The sequence below is a fragment of the Lithobates pipiens genome, unplaced genomic scaffold (assembly GCF_037356315.1).
Source record: "Lithobates pipiens isolate NorthernLeopardFrog02 unplaced genomic scaffold, aLitPip1_a1.2 Scaffold_8, whole genome shotgun sequence".
NCBI classification, from domain to species: Eukaryota; Metazoa; Chordata; class Amphibia; order Anura; family Ranidae; genus Lithobates; species Lithobates pipiens.
In genome coordinates, this window is record NW_027507903.1 from 488,095,087 (window position 1) to 488,115,661 (window position 20,575).

The 20,575-nt window shown below is 46.3% G+C and overlaps 1 protein-coding gene across 2 annotated transcripts in view; it reads right to left on the minus strand.

The window, feature by feature from the left end:
• Positions 1 to 20,575, minus strand: part of OVCH1 (ovochymase 1) — a 100,449-nt gene that overhangs the window by 43,064 nt on the left and 36,810 nt on the right. For both annotated transcript variants that reach the window (XM_077469004.1, XM_077469003.1), the window contains exons 11-14: positions 16,864 to 17,004; positions 16,316 to 16,446; positions 16,101 to 16,194; positions 1,241 to 1,369 (exon numbers count right to left, since the gene is read on the minus strand). In XM_077469004.1, the coding sequence (XP_077325130.1) occupies positions 1,241 to 1,369; positions 16,101 to 16,194; positions 16,316 to 16,446; positions 16,864 to 17,004 (495 nt within the window). The remainder of the gene's footprint in view (positions 1 to 1,240; positions 1,370 to 16,100; positions 16,195 to 16,315; positions 16,447 to 16,863; positions 17,005 to 20,575) is intronic.

A 20,575-nucleotide genomic window follows, 5' to 3' on the forward strand; every position in this document is an offset into this window, starting at 1 on the left:
TCGCTCTTCAGGAGCTTTGGAAGAGCTGCTCATTCATTGCAATGGGCAGGGGTGTTTTGGGATTGCCATTCACAGTGCTCCAAAGATGCCGCTTGTAGGGCTTTTTGTAACGTCCCGCGAGCGTACCACCCCAGTGGGAAAAGACCCATTGCAATGAATGGGAGGCACTAGTGCTAAAATGCCTGAAAAACACTTTAGTGTGAAAGGGGTCTTAGAGGAAACCCCCCCCCCCCCCCCCCAAAAAAAATTCAGGCACGGCTGACAAAAACACTTGACATTTTTCACCTCACTATAGAAAGTTAGTTTTACTGGATTTGCAGGAGTAAGGCCGCGTACACACGGGCGGACTGTTCGCCCAACTTTGTCCGCTGAACAGTGTTTGGGCGGACAGTCCGCTCGTGTGTGGGCTTTCAGCGGACAGTTTCAGCGGACAGTTGGACGGACAAGGTTTTTCGGAAATTCCGAAAAACTGTCCGCTGAAACCTTGTTTGAGCGAACAGTCCGCCCGTGTGTAGGCTTGTTCGTCAAACAAAGTTGCGCGCATGCTCAGAAAGGATTTTCACGCCGAAAGCTATAATGCAGTGTATAGGACGTCGTATTTTTCGTCCCGTCGTACGTGCCGTTCACGTCATCGCGCACGGTTTCAGCAAACTGTTCGTTCGTCGTGTGTGGCCATGTCCGTCCATGCTAATTTTGAGCGGACTGTTTGCCGAAACTGTTGGACGGACAAAGTTGGGCGAACAGTCCGCGCGTGTGTACGCGGCCTAACAGATATTTTTTGCACTTATTAAACAGATACAGGAGGTCCCTGAATGATGAACCGCCGACTTGCGAAGGACTCCTACTTCCGAACGGCGGCGGGCACATCAGAAAACATTGGAAAACGACATTTGCGCATGCACGGCTATTTGACAGAACATCAGAAAACAGTGTCTGCCGTTCTGCGTATGCGCTTCTGAGTTGCAAACTAATCCGACTTAAGAACAAACAGGCAGTCCCTAACCCGTTTGCAAGTCGGGACTGCCTGTATAACAAAAAAACACTTTCAGTGGTATATTTAGCAAATCAAAAGGGAGTATATAAAAGTACACTTATGAATTATACACTAAGAATTTGCAGGTTTTTTTAATTTATTTTTTTAAATGCACAACTTTGTGCACACATTGATAACATGATATACAGAATCCTAGATAACAAAGATGGCTTTGAAAGGAGATTTCCATGACTCGACTGATCTTACCTGAATATAAAAACTTGAATTTGGCTTTGAAACCATAGAAATTATTCTCAGCATCGCTCTCAAATACAATCATCATAATGCTCCCCGGGCTGTAGATTGGCTGAGTCACAGAAAATCCACACAAAGTTACTGTACAGAGAATAGATAAAAAATGGCTGTAATATCTGGGCCCTTTAGGGGTTAAAGCAAAACCCCAGATAATTAAAGAAACAAGATATACCAGTGCTCAAATCCCAATAGCCTGTACATGCATATAATCCATCAGGTGCTAAAGGGCTGTGACCACATACAAATTCTGTATACAACACTACAAATTCTGGATGAACCCTCTGCACACTGCCATATACCCTTTCTAGCAAACTTTGCAATGAAAAAAAAAAAAACAGGGATTTTTAGTTCACACATATTGCAAATACAAACCCCTTCCCACCAGGCCTATAGCAAAATGACGGCCAGGCGATGGTTCCGTTACTCTGACTGGGCATCATATGATGTCTTTCAGGATAACGTGCCGACGTACGCCCTGGGGGCGCGCATCATGGCGATCTGTGGTACTGCGTGTCAGTCTGACACACCACAACACCAATCTCGGTAAAGAGCCTCTGATAGAGGCTCTTTACCACGTGATCAGCTGTGTCCAATTACAGCTGATCATGGTGTAAACAGGAAGAGTCATGTATCGGCTTTTCCTCTATGGTGTCTGACAGATGTGAATGGAGGAGAGCCGATCAGCTGCTCTCCTGACAAGGGGGGGGTTTGTGCTGATTAATTATCAGCGCAGCCCCCCGGAGGATGCCCACATAGGACCACCAGGGATGCCACTAGGACCACCACTAATGGCCACCAGGTATGCCAATCTGTGCCCATCAGTAATGACTCCCAGTGCCTCCTTAACAGTAGTGTCCATCAATGCCACCTGTGTCCATCAGTGCCACCCATCAGTGAAGGAGGAAAAAAAAAAAAAAACGTACTTATTTACAATTAAGCCAAAACTTTTAGAGAAAAAATAAATAAAAAATAATTCGGTCTTTATTAGTTTATTTTTTGCTAAAGACCCCAGGAGGTGATCAAATAGCACCAAAAGAAAGCTCTATTTGTGGGAACAAAATTATAACAATTTTGTTTGGGTACAGTGTAGCATGACCGTGCAATTGTCATTTAACCAGTTGCCGACCGCCGCACGACGATGTACGTCGACAGAATGGCACGGGCAGGCATATGGGCGTACCTGTACGTCCCTGGCTTCCCGTGGGTGGGGGGCCCCACCGGGCACCCCCCCCCCCCCCGGTGCCAGCGGCGGTCGGAATCTGTTCAGGAGCGACCCGGGATGAGGGGGCGGCCATTCGTTCATGGCCACCCCCTCGCAATCGCTCCTGGCGAATGGAAGTGCAGCGTGACATCACTTCCTCTCCTGTAATGTAAACACAGGCAGAGGAAGTGATGTAATCTCTCCTCCGTGTCGGTATTTTTCGTTCCGGCACCGAGGAGAGAGGATCGGTGAGTTGCACCAACACTACACAATACAGTAGAACATGCCAGGCACACTCTAACCCCCCCCTCACCCCCCGATCACCCCCCCCCCCCCAATCACCCCTGCACCCCCAGTCACAGTGACACCAATTGCATTTTTTGCATTGGTGTCATTTGTGACTGTAATAACTGTTAGGGCAGTTAGGGTTAGCCCCCTTTAGTTCTAGGGTACCCCCCTAACCCCCCCAATAAAGGTTTAACCCCGTGATCACCCCCCGTCGCCAGTGTCACTAAGGCTGGGTTCACATTGCAGCGGTTTATGAGAACGGATGTGATTCGCACCGCACTGCAGTGCAAATCACATCCGATCTCTGTGCGATTCGAGTTCAGCCATACAGAAAGTATGGCTGAATTCGCATCGCACCCGCCGCAAACTCGCACGGGACCCTTTTTTTGGTCCGCAGCAGAATCGGATCGCATGGGTGTTCACACCATGCGATCCGATTCCTGTCCGAGTTTGCAGATCGCACTGCGATATGCGAACTGATCTGGGGGCGTCATTAACATTTCACTGACACTCCCAGCAGTTCGCATAGGGCAGTGTGATGCGGGAACCCGCCGCGGATTCGTGGCGTTCCCGCATCGCTCCAGTGTGAACCCAGCCTAATAAGCGATCGTTTTTCTGATCGCTTTATTAGTGTCACAGGTGACGCTAGTTAGGCAGGTAGGTATTTAGGTTCGCCGCAGCTTTTTATAGCGCCAGGGACCCCCATATACTACCGCATAAAGCCCCCTGATTGCCCCCTAGTTAACCCTTTCACCAGTGATCACCATATAACTGTTACAGGTGACGCTGGTTGGTTAGTTATTTTTTTATAGTTTCAGGGCACCCGCCATTTATTACCCAATAAAGGTTTAACCCCCTGATCACCCGGCGGGTGATAGAAGTTTGAGGGTCAGATAAGGTCTGCGTCGCCCCAGGCAGCGTCAGGTTAGTGCCAGTACCGCTAACACCCATGCACAAAGCATACACCTCCCTTAGTAATATAGTATCTGATCAGATCTACATTAGCGTCGCCAGCAGTTTAGGTTTCCCAAAACGCATTGTTAGCGTGATCAGCCCAGATACCTGCTAGCACCTGCGTTTAGCCCCTCCGCCAAGCCCAGCCCACCCAAGTGCAGTATCGATCGATCACTGTCACTTACAAAACACAACACACATAACTGCAGCGTTCGCAGAGTCAGGCCTGATCCCTGCGATCGCTAACAGTTTTTTTTGTAGCGTCTTGATACAGTCGCTGACAGCCTAGGTGCATTTTTACCTGTGAGTCTCACTAGTGTACCCCTAAATTTAGGGGTGTCTACTTTCCAAAATGGGGTCATTTGGGGGGGGGGGGGGGGTTGTGCCATCTTGGCATTTTATGGCCTTCAAAACTGCGATAGGTAGTGAGGAGTAAAATCAAAAATTTACGCCCTTAGAAAGCCTGAAGGCGGTGCTTGGTTTTCGGGGCCCCGTACGCGGCTAGGCTCCCAAAAAGTCCCACATATGTGGTATCCCCATACTCAGGAGAAGCAACAGAATTTATTTTGGGGTGTCATTTCACATATGCCCATAGCATGTGTGAGCAATATATCATTTAGTGACAACTTTGTGAAAAAAAATATTTGAACCCTCACATGTGTTTAAAGATCAGGATAGCAGATTTTTAATTGTGCAGGGTAAATTGCAGGGTAAGGAAGTAACGATTGCTAATCTGTACGCCCCTAATAACGCACAGAGTGCCTTCTATCACCTTTTCCTGCGTACTCTCGACAGATACATCTCCCCCCACCTCATAGTGGGTGGAGATTTCAACTTAGTAGCTAATCCCGCGGAGGATAGGAGCCGTACATCGCATAGCGCTAGGGTTTTCCCTAAATTTCTCTCTAAAGCATTGGATGGCTTACAACTTATCGACACCTGGAGGGCCCTTAATATTGGCGTTCGAGAATATACACACTACTCTCACCCTCATGATAGCTACGCTAGGCTTGATTATATTTTTGCTTCCCCGGTTCTTTTGGCCAATTCCTCACACACTACTATCCACCCGTGCCCATGGTCTGACCATCAGATTGTGGCCTTTCATACCTCCCACGTGGGCCTCTCCCCCTCTCTTGCCTCCTGGCGACTGAATGATTCCCTACTCTCAGACCCCAATACCTATACTCAGATTGAGAGCCACCTAGCAGACTACTTCGCGATTAATGACACCCCGGACATCTCACCCCAGGTTCTTTGGACCGCTCATAAAGCGGTTCTCCGTGGTCGTTTAATTGAAATAGCAGTCACTAGGAAGAAACAATGTAATGCTAAAATTCAGGCCCTCACACGGGAACTGCGAGCCCTCTACCAGTCCCACGTACAGGCACATTCCCCAGATGTCCTTCTATTGATTAATCAAAAGCGTACCGAACTAGACACTATCCTCTCGGAACGTACCGAGAAATCACTTCGGTGGTCAAAAGCTAGATTTCTGCTACACAGTAACACGGCTTCCAGGATGTTCTCGCGTAAATTACACCAATCTTTACAACCTACTCATGTTTATAAATTGAAAAATGACAAGGGCACTCTGGTCTCACACCCTAACGAAGTACTCAAAATTTTCACATCCTTTTACCGAAATCTTTTATCCTCCCCCTCGCAACCACTGCCAGACAATGTAGATGAGTGGCTGAACTCGCTCCCCCTTCCATCCCTCTCCGATGCACAGCGGGCCACACTTAATGCCCCCTGCACCGAACAGGAGGTTTTGGACACTATTAAGACACTCAAAACCTCTACAGCCCCCGGCCCGGATGGCTACACCTCCACGTATTACAAGAAATTTTCACAGATCCTGGCCCCTAAATTGTCCAGACTCATTAATCAGACGCTACAAGGACAGGCTCTCCCTGACGAGATGTTGCATGCTAATATGACCCTGATCCCCAAACCCCATAAAGACCACTCCCTACCCCAGAATTTTAGGCCCATCTCGGTGTTGAATAATGATATTAAAATCCTAGGAAAAATATTGGCAAATAGATTGGCCCCTATTGTATGTGCCCTTGTGGGCCCGGAGCAGACTGGTTTCATCCCCAATAGGCAGATCACTGATAACATTCGTTTGGCAACAAATATCATTCAAGATGCGAACCTTTTCTCCCGTAAAGTCTTGATTTTAGGGTTGGATATCCAAAAAGCATTCGACAGTGTCCTCTGGCCCTATCTAGACCGGGTTTTGGCCAGGTTTGGTTTTGGGGGCGAATTTATTAATGGTTTTAAAGCACTGTATCATAGACCCCATACTAGGATCAAACTCCCCGGTAGTTCCTCTGAATTTTTTCCTATAAGTCGGGGCACCCGCCAGGGCTGTCCCCTATCCCCACTAATATTTGCCTTGGCTCTGGAGCCCCTCGCCAGGGCCATTGTTACTAATCCGAACATAGGGGGGTACTTGAAAGAGGAAGGGGAGTACAAGCTTAGCCTTTACGCGGACGATGTCCTTTTGTTTTTACCCAATCCTTTGATAGCTCTTCCCAATCTTCTGGAGCTCTTGGGCACCTTTCACAAGCTTTCGGGCTTGGGGGTGAATATAGCTAAGTGTGCTGCCCTTCCTATCAACTTTACCCCTGCAGAAGTTTCTAATATGCGCTCATATTTTGGTCTCTCTCTCTCTAAAAACACAATTTTATACCTAGGGGTTCATTTAGCTCCTTCCTTACCAGAAATCTATAGCGCCAACTATCCTCCGGCCTTTATAATGGTTCGGAGGTGGCTACGTTTGTGGTCGACTTTTCGCATCCCCTTGATAGGGAGGGTTGTAGCGGTTAAAATGTCTATTTTGCCGAAACTATTATATTACTTCAGAGCTCTCCCTATTTATGTGTCACGCCAAACCCTCACCTCTCTACAACGCGATATTAACACTTTTCTCTGGCTGGGAAAGAGGCCCAGGCTGGGGAGACATCTAACGCATCGTTCCCTTTTACAGGGCGGCTTGGGACTCCCGGATGTATGGCTATATTATTTAGCGGCCAGGTTGGCCCAGACGGCTCAATGGCATGCTCCAGCGGTTGGTATACCATGGTTGCAATTTGAAACTCAGTCTTTGCGGCCTCATTTCCTCCCGGGAATCCTGTGGCAGGAGAGTCTCCGCCCCAGAGACTTAGCCCCTCTTAATAGCATAGTGAGTAGCTCCTTATACCTTTGGTCACTGTATAGGACTAAATTTCGACTGCGACCTAACAGGCCTACTTTGGCATCATTTTTGGGCGATAGGAGATTCCCCCTGACATTTGGGTCTCCTGCTGCCTTCAGATGGTGGATCCAGAGGTCTTTGGTCACTCTGCGGGCCCTTTCTGGTAGACGAGGGACCTTCACCTCCTTTTCACAACTCCAATCACAACATGAGGTACCCAGAGCCGAATTTTACAAATATCTCCAGATTAGACACTTTTTTCAAACACATTATAGTTCTTTAGGCGACATCTCTAATTCCCAATTTGAATCCTTATGCTATAGTCACTCCAGGGACAGGGGTATTATTTCTACGGTGTACAAACACCTTCTGGAATCTCAGATTCCAGAGAAAACTAGGGCGATGTGCCTCTGGGAAGCTGATCTGGACACAGAGTTCTCGCCTGAGGAATGGAGTGTGATGCTTGTGAATATGCATAAATGTGCCAGATCTATGGCGGTGAAGGACACCGTTGTGAAGCTTCACACTCGGTGGTACCTCACCCCAGATAGGATTCACAGGTTTTACCCCACGGTTCCTGACCACTGTTTTAGGGGATGCCCGGAAACGGGCTCTCTGATCCATACCTTCTGGGGCTGTCCCCAGCTCTAGGGGGTTTGGGATCGGGTACGCACCACGGTGTCCTCGATTGTTGGATCCGAGGTTGACTTGTCACCTGCACACTGTTTGCTGTTCGCTCCTATAGCAGGGGTTTCCCGTCCCACCCAAAGGTTGATCAATACATTGTTCTGTGCTGTCCACTGGACGATAGCGCTACATTGGCGCTCGCAAGTCACCTCCTGGCCGGGGGTTCTTGGTAGGATGGACGCTATCCGTCTAATGGAACGGGTACACCACACCATTATGGACACCATGCATATCCATACTGCCAAGTGGTTCGAGTGGCCGGTGTGCTCCGGTCCTATGGGGGGTCCCTCCCCATATATCCCTCAGTAGGTGAGACACTGGTGTCCAGGCGGTCCCATTGAATTCTTATAGTTCTATCTTTTTGATGGCTTATTCTCCTATATCTTGGTTCCGCACCTGTGACTAGCACCAGCTTGGAAACAGTACTGTAGAGTATTAGCTATTTGTCCGTGAAGTCAATAGTAATAATTACTGCAAGGTTAACTTTCTATTTGTGTTTCTTTTCTTTTCCCTTGTTTTACTAACTTTCTATTATGTACATCTTTGCACCTGATAAGCATCTTCTGGTACATACGGTCCAGGCTGTATACCTTAATCACCTTTTTAAAAAAAAAAGCTCCTTGTTGGGCCTGGTCCGCTGCTGTGCCAGCAACATTTGTATGATGTGTATATCTATTATGCTTTCCATTGATGCTGTCATGTACTTGTGTCTGTTGATCTACTTATGTTTCTTTTACCACCAATAAAAACGTTTGTAATAAAAAAAAAAAAAAAAGCGGCAGACCTGAAAGCTGAAAATTGGCCTGGGCAGGAAGGAGGGAAAGTGCCTTGTATTGAAGTGGTTAAGCTGGCCAACTGCGTCAAAGTAATCCCTCTCTGGCCAGTCCTACTCTGCCAATGCTACGGTGGACACAATGCCACCAAGGGGCAGACACAAAATGGGGAAGAGCTACTAGGTTCAAGTCTGGTCCCATTTTGTGGCCGTCTGACCCATGTTGGCAGTTACACTTGTATTGGCAAAGCAGAGTAGGACTGGCCATAAGAGAAATTACTTTGACGCAGTTGGCCAGCTTAAACATGTATTGCAATATGTGTGGACTGTAAAGCCCTGTTTTTCATTGCAAAGTTTGCTAGAAAGGGTATATAGCAGTGTGCAGAGGGTAATCCAGAGTTTCTAATTTCAGCTAGTCATTCACTAATCCTTACATTTATGTCAAACTGAATCCCAGGAACAAAAAAGCTCAATTATATCTATACCTCTATAGCCACAAATTATATAAATCAGCTTTGCAAATTGAGATACTAACTTGCAGTGGCGGCCCGTCCATAGGAGACGCATGGCAGGCAGTCCAAAAAAAAAAAAAAAAAAAAAAGCTGTATATAGCCTGTGTTGAGAGCAGAGCTGTGAGAGGGACCCTGCAAACCCATCCACTACAGGCCGCTTGCTGAAAAATACAGGAGGGGGCAGAGGCAAGACCGGTCACCCTGGACAAGATGAACGAGCAGCAGTGACCGGTCTTAATTATAAAAGAAGCCCCTACACAGGAGGCAACATTTCACTGGATTAATGCACAAATGTGGAAGAAATACACAAAGATTCAACAATACAAATTCCTCTTCTTATAAACATTTGCTTATCCTAGAGTTCAGCTTTAAAGGGTATCCAAAGTACAAATTTTGAATAGTGTAGGAGATGGTAAAACCCCTGCCAGTATTTTTGTGCCATGGGGAGGTTTCCTACAGACACAAAAGAAAGTGAAAGGAAAGCTCTCCGAGGTGAGGAAAACTGAAAGATTTCCCCTCTATTCCTGTGAGGATTTAACATTTTGGATTGACCATTACTTTCTGTCCAGTGACTATGATCACCAGGCCAAAAGAGAGAGGGTGAACTTTCCCCACTGGGGACACATAGTAATAAAATCATCTGCATTGCACAGTGCTGCCAACCTAACATGCTTCCGGTACTGGAGGTGAAGGGGTTTCAGAAAATTACTGAAGAGTGAAGGGTGGATGTTGGAATCAGACAGGAATTATTATTATACATCTACACAGCTGTTTGTACAGCCGAACTCAGCCATACTGATGCCAGGCAGTTTCACATGTTTAAAAGCAAGGAATGTGACACAATTTGAATAGCAGAATGAGTTCTATTCAGCCCACCTGGAATGTACTGACTTCAAAGATAATATGGCGCCGGCTTGTCTGCAAGAACAGAGGACAGCTGGTGGGGCGTCCGAGATCAAGCCACAAGATAGCAATCCAGTCGGAGCAGTTGCAATTCATGGGCAAACACTGCCCCCCAGAGGTCAAGTATGGCAGGACTGTTAGCCTGGGGGAGGAGACGCCCCAGAGACGCTGATTGGTCTACGGGAAAGAGTAGGATGGGCTATGGGGTGTGGTATGGCTGAGGTATGTTTGACAAAAAGGGTTGCAACCATGAGGTCTCTCTCTGTCCCTTTTTATTCCATCAGGAGACCCAGTCATGAGGATCGATAAGTATAAGGCTTATATTGCACTGTGATTGTATGCTATGTATTATTGTAACTTCTACTGATACTTGATGCACGTTTTTTATTTCCTTGGGAAATAAATGAGATTTAATTGACCTTAGATCGTGTATTGATTTCATAGCCAAGGGTGGTAGCATTGTGATATTAACAATAACATGTGCTTGGCGTATTGATTGATAGCTAAACTATAGGGACTAAACAAAGGAATACATAACGGATAATAATAGTACTAGACTGAACTGATCAGTTACTTCAGTGGACTTGAGCGATGATGTCTTATGTTCCCCATTTGTCCAGTGAGAAAGAAGGAGGTAGGGATGCAACACTGAAAGCTAAAAATAGGCAATACTTGTGTCCAGGGCCACTGACAAATGAGTAGAGGCATAGCTAGAACATCTGACCCCGGGGCTGGTCATTACTTTGGCACCCCCAAGAAAAATGGTATGTGGCAATACAGCGGTGCTGCGTCAAAACTGTGGGTGTGGTCAGATTGTATCAACAGTTGGAGGTGCTTAAATGGTCATATGCTTTAACCGGTTCCTGGCCGATGTACGTTGGCAGAATGGCATGGCTGGGAAAATGGGCGGACTCAATCGCCTCGGGGATACCCGTGATCGCCTCGCGGAGAGGAAGAACGGGGAGATGCTGATGTAAACAAGAATCTCCCCGTTCCGCCTAGTGAGTGTCACACGTAGCCACGCCCCCCGAACAGTTAGAATCACTCCCCAGGACATACTTAACCATTACACTGCCCCCTAGTGGTTAACCCCTTCACTGCCAGTGTCATTTACACAGGAATCAGTGCATTTGTATAGCACTGATTGCTGTATAAATGACAATTGTCCCAAAAACGTGTCAAAAATGTCAGTTGTGTCCGCCATAATGTCTCAGTCATGATAAAAATCGCCACCATTACTAGTAAAAAAAAAAAAAAAAGCCATAAAACTATCCCCTATTTTGTAAACGCTAGGACTTTTGCGCAAACCAAATGCTTATTGTCAATATTTTTTGGAAGCCACGTTGCACGACCACACAATTGTCAGATAACGCGTCGCAGTGCCGAATCGCAAAAAGTTCTGTGTTCTTTGGCCAACAAAATCTGGGGCTTAAGTGGTTAATGACTGTGCCGCAAGCGAGTATGTGACAGTACAAACCCCAGTACACTTTTTTTTTATTTTTTATTAAAAAGGGCCGTTAGAAGTCAATCTCACACAAAACGCATAGGACCCGGTTTCTCCGCTCCCCATATTGCTTTTTAAGTTACGTGATTACTATTTTATTCTTTATTATGATTTGTTGTTGCAATTTTGTTAATTGCTAGTATTTTATGAAAATAAAAAGCCAAATTGTAGCTTTGACCTACACCGTCAGGAGCTCGTGTTTTTTTATGATTTTCATAACACCTGCTCCATGAATGCATTGACCACCTTGGGAGATATATTAGCATTGGACCTCCTCTCTACTCTGGTTTTGGCCTTGCAAGTGTCTCCAGACGACGTACATCGATCGATGTGGATGGAGGATCCTCGGTGACCTGCTATCCTGTCTCCAAGTGGCCTCTCTTTTCATGCGTTTTTGACCTGGTGTCACTGACACGCAGGTCCAACAACTCTGGTAAGAGTATTTAATTATACCCATCTTCGTTGATGCCATTATCCTCTGAAGTCCAGTGCGTTGTCGGTTTTAGATCCGCAACTGATTCACTATTCCCTTTGGATGGACTTTTAGTGGATGTCTAAATGGATGTCTAAATATTAGAAAACAAAAAATAAAATAAATATATATTTTTTTTTTGTCACTTGTTTATTCACCTTTTTGTTTTCTAATATTTAGACATCAGCGCTACATTTTCCTTCTCCTTTTCACATGAATTTGTCACATTCGTATGTAGCAGCTTTATTTGGTAGTATTCTTCATTATTGTATAGCGCAGTATTTTTCCTTTTTTTTTTCATTAAGACAGACACCGAGACATGTCCTTTATGCGGAGACACTTTGCTGCATCTGTGGGTGCACAGATCCCAACGCAGACACTGTGCATTCGGATACATGCATCCCTTCCTGTCTGAGTGCCAAATTTTTATAATTCGACTAGGTCTATACAGTTGCTGCGTCCCAATTGACTTTGGCTGGACTGCCTGCACAGGACACCAAATTTTCACATGCAGTACACGCCCATCACACTGGGCATGGGCGCATATGCTCCATGGGAATGAGGCCCAATTGTTATGTGGGCCAGATAGCAGGAAAGAGGAGATGTTGGGTAATTAAAAGATGTATGGGAATGTATTTTTTTTAGTCCTACTTACCTAGGTGGATGCTGCATCTGGTCCCCCCGCCAGCTCCAAGGCTGAGAACCGAGTAAACACCATCGATCACTCAGTTCTCAGTGCTACCTGAGCAGAGAGTGGGTGACTGTCAGTCTCTGGCTCTCTGCTCTGCCCACCCCCCACTGTCACTGAAACACTAGGGGAGGGGGAAAGGAGAGGCCGGCTCAGGTTCTCGGTGGCTTGCCGATAGACTGAACCGAGTGCCGTTCCAGGCATGTGGGCAGATCCTCACCTAAATGGTTGCAATCTTTCCCCAGCTTGGACCAGCTGTGTGATGTCAGCCGACAGCCCGCTATCAGCGGAAAATGGGTCACAAGGAGTACAAAACAATCTGCACTACTGTGATCCACAGTACAGTACAAGTACAGCCAATAAATCTATCACACAATTTGTGTCTCTGCTCCTGTTTCACATTACTTGTGATAAATGATAAATGTCCCCATTTATGTTGTGAACTCACCTTCCAGAGCCCAGGCTTTAGATCCAGGCTCTTTCTGCCTGAAGCAGGCAGGTCCTTCAGGCACCCTCTTTCCTAGTCCAGAGGGCCTCTACTATGCCCCTCTCAAAGTCCACAGCCTCCAGACACCCCCTCATCTCCCTTGTAGCCCCCCCCCCCCCATCCAGGGGCCTTTGCCACACCAACCATTATTTTCTAGTCAAAGGGCCACTTCTTCACCACCCCCCCCTGTCCAGGGATTCCCCTCAACCCCCCCCCTACTTCAAGGCCTCCCTTACGGCCCTCCCTATTTCAGAGCCTCCTCTGCACCGCCGAATCCAGGTCCTTTGCCACACCAACCCCACTTTTCAAGTCTAGGGCTCTTCGCTACACCCTCCTAGTTCAGGGCCTCCTCTGCATCCCCTAGTCCAAGGCCTCCTGTGAACTCCCCTCCTTGTCCAGGGCCACCTCCAACTTTGTCACATTAACCCTTTCTAGTCCAGGGCCTCCTCTGCACCCCCAGTCCAGGGCCACCACAGCACCGCCCGGCCCCCCCCCCCCCAGCCCAGGGCCTCCTCCACCCCCCGGTTGATATAGAAGATTTGAGGGAAAACCAAATGATACGCCTGCACGAGAAGATAGATATAATAGAGAAGATAGAGAGTTTTATATGGCCCGTGCCGGAGCATAGTTTTTCCAGGAGAGATGGAGGTTGTTGGAAAGCATAAAGGCGGAGAAAGTGAAGAAACTGTTTAATTTGAAATGCTTTCCAGAAGTCCAAATTAAATTAACCAGAAGCATGCGTTAAAGCGGAGGTCCACCCGGAAGTGGACCTTCCGCTCATTGGAATCCTCCCCCCCTCCAGCGCCACAATTGGCACCTTTCAGGGGGGAGGGGGGGTGCAGGTACCTGTACAGTACAGGTATCTGCACCCACTTCCGGGATAGCTCTCTGCGGAAAGGGGCGGAAATTACGCCCCTTTCCGAAAGTCCCCCGCTGCCTGCTGGGAAACACACAGATCCCAGAGGCAGCGGGTCCATCCTTATTGCGCAGCATGACTCGCGCATGCGCAGTAGGGAACTGGGAAATGAAGCCGAAAGGCTCCACTTCCTGATTCCCATACCCAAGATGGCGGCGGCAGCACCCGAGAGACGATCGAGAGATCGGCTTCGGGTGCCGACATCGCGGGCGCGCTGGACAGGTAAGTGTCACTATTTTAAAAGTCAGCAGCTGCAGTATTTGTAGCTTCTGGCTTTAAAAAAAAAAAAAATAAATAAAAAAAAAATAATAAAAAATAAAATAAAATTAAAAAAAAATTAAAAAAATGCGGACTCCCGCTTTAAGGAAGAGATGGGAGGCCAATGGGAGGAATCAAGGAAAAAAAAAAAAAAAAAAAGACTAGGAAGCAATGGGAGTGAAGCAGACTATGCAATGGGCAGTCTAGTAAACATGGTGGAAAAGGGGGGTTCCTAAGATGAGGTAAAGAAGGGAGTTGTCAGGAGACAGGGAAAATTCAGAAAGGATTTTGGCTCTGACCTTTAAAGTAGGACCAATTATAGAATGTGAGCAAAGTGGTGATAGGAGATCAGTGAAACAGCGCACTGCCAGAAGGAATGTTAAATTGTGCTTGTTCGATGCAAGGTCAAAAGTTTAAAAAGTTTAAGACAATTTATCTGGCAACGCAAGTGGGTTGGTAATATATCAGAGTCTGGTAAGGCCAGTTCGCCATTTTACTTGGGTGAGGTCAGTAGGTATCGGGAGACTCTGGGTCTCTTACCAGCCCAAACAAACTGAGTGAAGAGAGAATTAAGTGGTTTGAAAAAGGGAGGCAGGAATAAGGATAAGATAAGGAAATGTAGGCAACATAGACATCTTGAAAATGCTGCATCGGCCGAACCAATAGAAATTACCTAAATGCCACTTCTGGAGTAGCATCCAAACTTCTAAAAGTAGAGGCATGAAGTTGAGGGAGGGGGGGGGGGGGGGGGGAGACCTGATTTATTAATTGAGGAATAGAAGTGCCCAGGTATTTCAGCATGCGGTCTGTATATTTGAATTTGTAAGTACTTTACATGGTCGAATTTCGAAAGAATTTTCTTTTGAAAAAAAAAATCAAAAAATTTGTGATTTTCTGATCCGATGGTGCCACCATTGATTTCAAAATTCGGCCAACCAAGCCTCCAAATTTCACCTCATGGTGCTACAGAAAAGAATTTGTGCCTGGGAATCTTCTTTTCTTCACGGGAATTTTTTCTTTTTCGATTACATTTCTCGCACGATTTTCCCAATATTGATCAGAAAACCATTTGTTTTTCAAAAAAATCCCAACATGTCCGGTTACTTAAATTTCATTGCCGCATGAAAATTGGCTGTTGCTGCAGCCCACTAATGGTGCGAAATAGGAACGAAAATGCTTTCGACATTCGACCCATGTATGGCCTGCTTTAGGCATGGTAATCCCGATCACCTCGGTCTTAGAAAAGTTCATTTTCTTTTACGTTCACTTTTAATAATGGTAAACAGGACAGACAGAGAATGAATCTCTGTAGCGTTTACATAGACAGTAATAAAAACTGATAAGCATTCTAATCCCTCTACTCTATCCAAAAAAAAAAAATGTTTTGCCTTTAGTTATATTTTAATGCATCCTCTGCATTAGCTAAAAAAATAAATAAAAAAACTATTTTTACTAGTAGTGCACCCCTAGCCCCCCTTAGTACTTACTTTAGCCTGATCTCTATCCAGCACTGCACATCTGCAGCTGCTCTTCACCCCTCTCCCCTGTCTCACATGCTTGGGGCTATCAAAAAGCGATAGGAGGATGGGTGGAGCTGAGCGTCTGAATAGATGCAAACAGCCTGGCTTGAGATAGAGCACACGAGTGCCCCTATAGGAAGGCACAGCTATCAGGTTTACTGTGCATGTGCAAGAGGGTATTTAAAGCCCTTTCTCTGTGTGGGGTGAAGGGGGGCCCTGTCTGGCAGGTTGTATGGGGCCCCATGATTTCTAATGGTGGTCCTGCTTTTGTCTACTTCTTGACCATGAAGTGTGGAAGTGGGATGTAAATCATGAGACTGGCTGAACAGAATCAAAAATATTTTAGTAGACAAAACAATTCATACATACACTATGCATTTTAAATGTTTATTTAGGTGTTTGCATGGAGTCCTGCTTTAACTGTTGTGTAACTGAAAACTCCTACCAATTAGTTGCTTTTGGTCTCTGTCACCGTATACCGAAACACGATCATATAGACATTTCTCCTGGAACTCCACAGCAAAGTCTTCAAAAAGCAACTGAAAATAAACAAAAAAAAAAACACTGAAAAGCAAAAAAGCTTCAATAAAAGGTTTTAATCCCCTGTAATGTGCAACTTGCATGTCCCTTGAATCAAACTCTGCAATTCCCATTATATACTTGAACAATTTTGCCTCTTGGTGCTTCAATGACCCAGCGACAGGTAGTGTTACTGGGGTATAACATTGGGTAATTGCGAGTGTAGATTTCCCCTTCTTTCTTTAACACTGCCACGCTATTACAACCAGAACCTGTGACAAAAACAAAGAAAATATTGAATGCAACTGCTGCAGAATAAAAAACGGTAACACTAATATTTAAGTTTTGCAGGGGATCCCATCAGTAGCCTCAGTAAATCTCTCTCCACTGCCCATTCACTCTCGCGAGTCTCCACTGCCCATACAGAGCTTCCACCCAACATCCATGCTCAACATCTGCAACTTACCCTTCCTTATTGTTAAGCATCCTTCAATTACCTTCTACACTAAGCAGCTTCCACTTACCATTCACTCTAAGCAGTCTCCACTTACCATCTAAGCCTTCGCTAACAGTCTGCTGCCAGAGCAGAAAGCAATATGTGTAACTTTTGATTTAGTTTAACTCCCCTCCTTTCCCCAGCACTCAAACCTGCTAATTGGCCACTTTGCAAGGCTGAAATCTGCACTCACCTTTCACTGAAGCAGCTGGAAGGGCCAAGAATTTTAGCTCAAAGCCACCACCATTAATGGTAGCATCTGAAAAGAATGTGACTGTCACTTCATTGGATTGGATAAGTAATGGAGATGGCAAAGTGGATCCACACACTTTCCCTAAAAAATAAACAATTGACTTAATTGGGCTTTATGTAGAACAGGAGAGTATGAAACTGCTTATATTGCCTACAACAAAAGCTCAGTGGACTATGCACCCACCCAGAGGGCGCGAGGGGAACATGTGACAGCGATGGGATCACTGGATGGATATAATCCTGCAATGCCGGTTCATGCGACACGTCCTCATGTCCTCATACACCCATTGGTAACTATATCTCTATATGCATGGAGACATATTTTTGCTTAATTTGAAATATTATACCTATATATATTTCTATATTGTCCAAAGTCTTTAATTAGATATTTTGACATTCCCCTAGAATATAAATCCCCCTGAAGAGACCGGAAATCGCAAGGGTCGAAATGCATCGGGGTTTTTCATGTGGATACATGTTACGAATACAATTGGCAAACCATGCTTGTACATAGAGTTTTTTGCTATGAGTGATGTTCCATGTTTGTATTTGTCACACTACCTATATGGATGATGTATTATTGTTCATTTGGAATTACTATTGTCTGTCAAATAAATTATTTTTTTACATCAACTATTTTCACACCAACTCTCTGCTGCTAAAAAAAACCCTGGGGAAATTTTCCTGTGTTTTTGTTGTATACTTATGGGTTGTGCAGCTTTGGGGGCTCCCTTATTGTGTTATTTTTCCTTTTTACATATTGCCTTGACTGTGGTATACCAGATAGACTGCTTCCATAACCCCAACCTTACCTATACCCCATTAACTTGAGACCACACTGGTTGGAGTAAGAAAAGGCCGTAGCAGCCTACTTTATTATTTGTAAACAAAATAAACGGTTAAATTCCAATATGAACAACTCTGTATGAAAAATATGTACTCTCAATAATATAAAATTATAACAATAACAAACAATATCCCAATATAACTTCTGAATAGCAACCACTGCATGGCATTGGTCTGTGCAGGCAATTATCACCAAAAACATTTTAACCCATGACCAACTTGACACTGCGGTCCCTCTCCAAGCGTAATAATAGGCCTCAAGCCGACAAGCAGGCTCAAAGACAAACGCTGTCCGCAGTGCCCCCATAACCCTTTCCTTCTAACCTCAGTTATCCGGAAACCACCATCAGGATCCCATTCAGCGATAGTTCCTGAACCATTTTGCCATATCTCCTTCGCCTGCACAGACCAAAAAACCCGCCAGCCTGCCACGACATCCACCGTCCAGAAACCTGTCAGAAGAAAAAAGGCCAACAAACCCCCGTACAAGCAAGAACAAAACCAACAACCTCCAACAGTTGGGAGGGTGGGTGGGAACTTTCTCCTCCGTCTTCTGTTAAGCTCCCAGCATGCACCAGGAGACTATAAAGACTCTTTCTTAACCCCGCCCCCTCGGCACCCTAGTCCTTCCCTAATCCTTTCCTCTGCTTCTACTGTTAACCCCGTCATGTCCGCCCTGCACTTATCGCCTTTGGCTGTCAGCTCCGGGCTCTCTTGACTGTGGTATACCAGATAGACTGCTTCCATAACCCCAACCTTACCTATACCCCATTAACTTGAGACCACACTGGTTGGAGTAAGAAAAGGCCGTAGCAGCCTACTTTATTATTTGTAAACAAAATAAACGGTTAAATTCCAATATGAACAACTCTGTATGAAAAATATGTACTCTCAATAATATAAAATTATAACAATAACAAACAATATCCCAATATAACTTCTGAATAGCAACCACTGCATGGCATTGGTCTGTGCAGGCAATTATCACCAAAAACATTTTAACCCATGACCAACTTGACACTGCGGTCCCTCTCCAAGCGTAATAATAGGCCTCAAGCCGACAAGCAGGCTCAAAGACAAACGCTGTCCGCAGTGCCCCCATAACCCTTTCCTTCTAACCTCAGTTATCCGGAAACCACCATCAGGATCCCATTCAGCGATAGTTCCTGAACCATTTTGCCATATCTCCTTCGCCTGCACAGACCAAAAAACCCGCCACAGCATGCGGAAGTAACCCACTTACTGCTGCATGCCCCTCCACACCCGAAGTGCTCGCTCAATACCATCCTGGATCCCAAGAGTCCACAGGTCAATGCCCACGTCATTCAAGTGAACGCCATCCTTTCTCAAGTATCTCCAAGTCTCAAACTCGAGTTCCAAGTGTCTAACGGCCAACCCCCCATTCCGAACCATGAAGTTACTGACCGCCCTATTAACCTTCCTCCTGGCTCTATTCACCCCCTCAACGGACCTGGCCATCCGCCACGTGGTGCGGGCCACCATGTCCGACCAAACTATGACCATGTTTGGAAAATCCATGCTGAGACGCCACACGTCAAACTGAATATCCCGCGTAAGGTCAATCATAGTCTTGCAGCCCAGGTCATTACCACCCGCATGGATCACCAGCACATCCGGGGGCCTGTCTCTCTGTGCCAAACGATGAACCTCCCCCACCAACCTGCCCCATAACATTCCTGGGAAACCAAACCACTTGATACAGACCTCACTTTTTGCAAAACCTAAACGTCTGCCACCCCTCCTAGCGTCACCCCGTCGTGCCCCCCAGCACACATAGGAATGGCCCATTATCCAGACCAATCCTTTTGCCGTACCTGAAACAGAAGAAAACAGGAAAAGAAAAGGAAAGAAAAAACATAAAAAAAAAAAAAAAAAAAAAAAAAAAAACAGCCATGAACACCACCGTACAGTAACAGCATAAAATGCAACCAACACCGTCCAACCAACCCCTTCTCCTGTCAACCTGCCGCAAACCCCTCTTTTTTTTTTTTTTTTTTTTTTTTTTTTTTTTTTACGCTTCGGAAATAGAGCCCAAAGCTAACCAACTGAGCACCAATCTCCATGAGGTGGACACCACGCCCCCTAATGCACCCAAACCAGCCACCTGTACCCCCCCCCGGGTGGGCTGCAAGCCCCAGGGGACCCCTCCGAACAACCCTTACAACCAGCCGACTACCGAACCACGAGTCCTGTCAGGGGACCACCCAGCCCCACCCCCTCAAACTGCATCTTGCTTAACAGTCGTATCAAAAGCTAAATCCCACAACCACAGCGGGCAGGGAGTCCCGAACTCTTCTGCCCCCGGCACCAACTCCCGGAACCGCTCCCACTGGAACCTGGACAGCGCATCCGCCACCACGTTCTCCACGCCCGGAAGATGCACCGCGTGAATGAACACATTCAACTGCAGGCACCGCAACACCAGGTGACGCAGCAACCGAATGACAGGGGGGGAAGAGGCCGTATTTCGATTAATGACCTGCACAACCCCCATGTTATCCCCATGAAAACGCACCTTCAGATCCCTGAAGGAGGCGCCCCACAGCTCCACCGCCAGAACCACTGGAAACAATTCCAGCAGCACTAGATTCGACGTGAACCCTGCCGCCACCCACGATTGCGGCCAAGGACCCGCGCTCCATCGGCCCTGAAAAAACGCCCCAAACCCAAAAGCCCCAGCCGCATCGGTGAACAATTCCAGGTCAAAGTTGCTGACCGGCCCCGACATCCACATCGCCCGCCCATTGAACGACTCCAAAAATGTTCGCCAGACCTGCAAGTCAGCC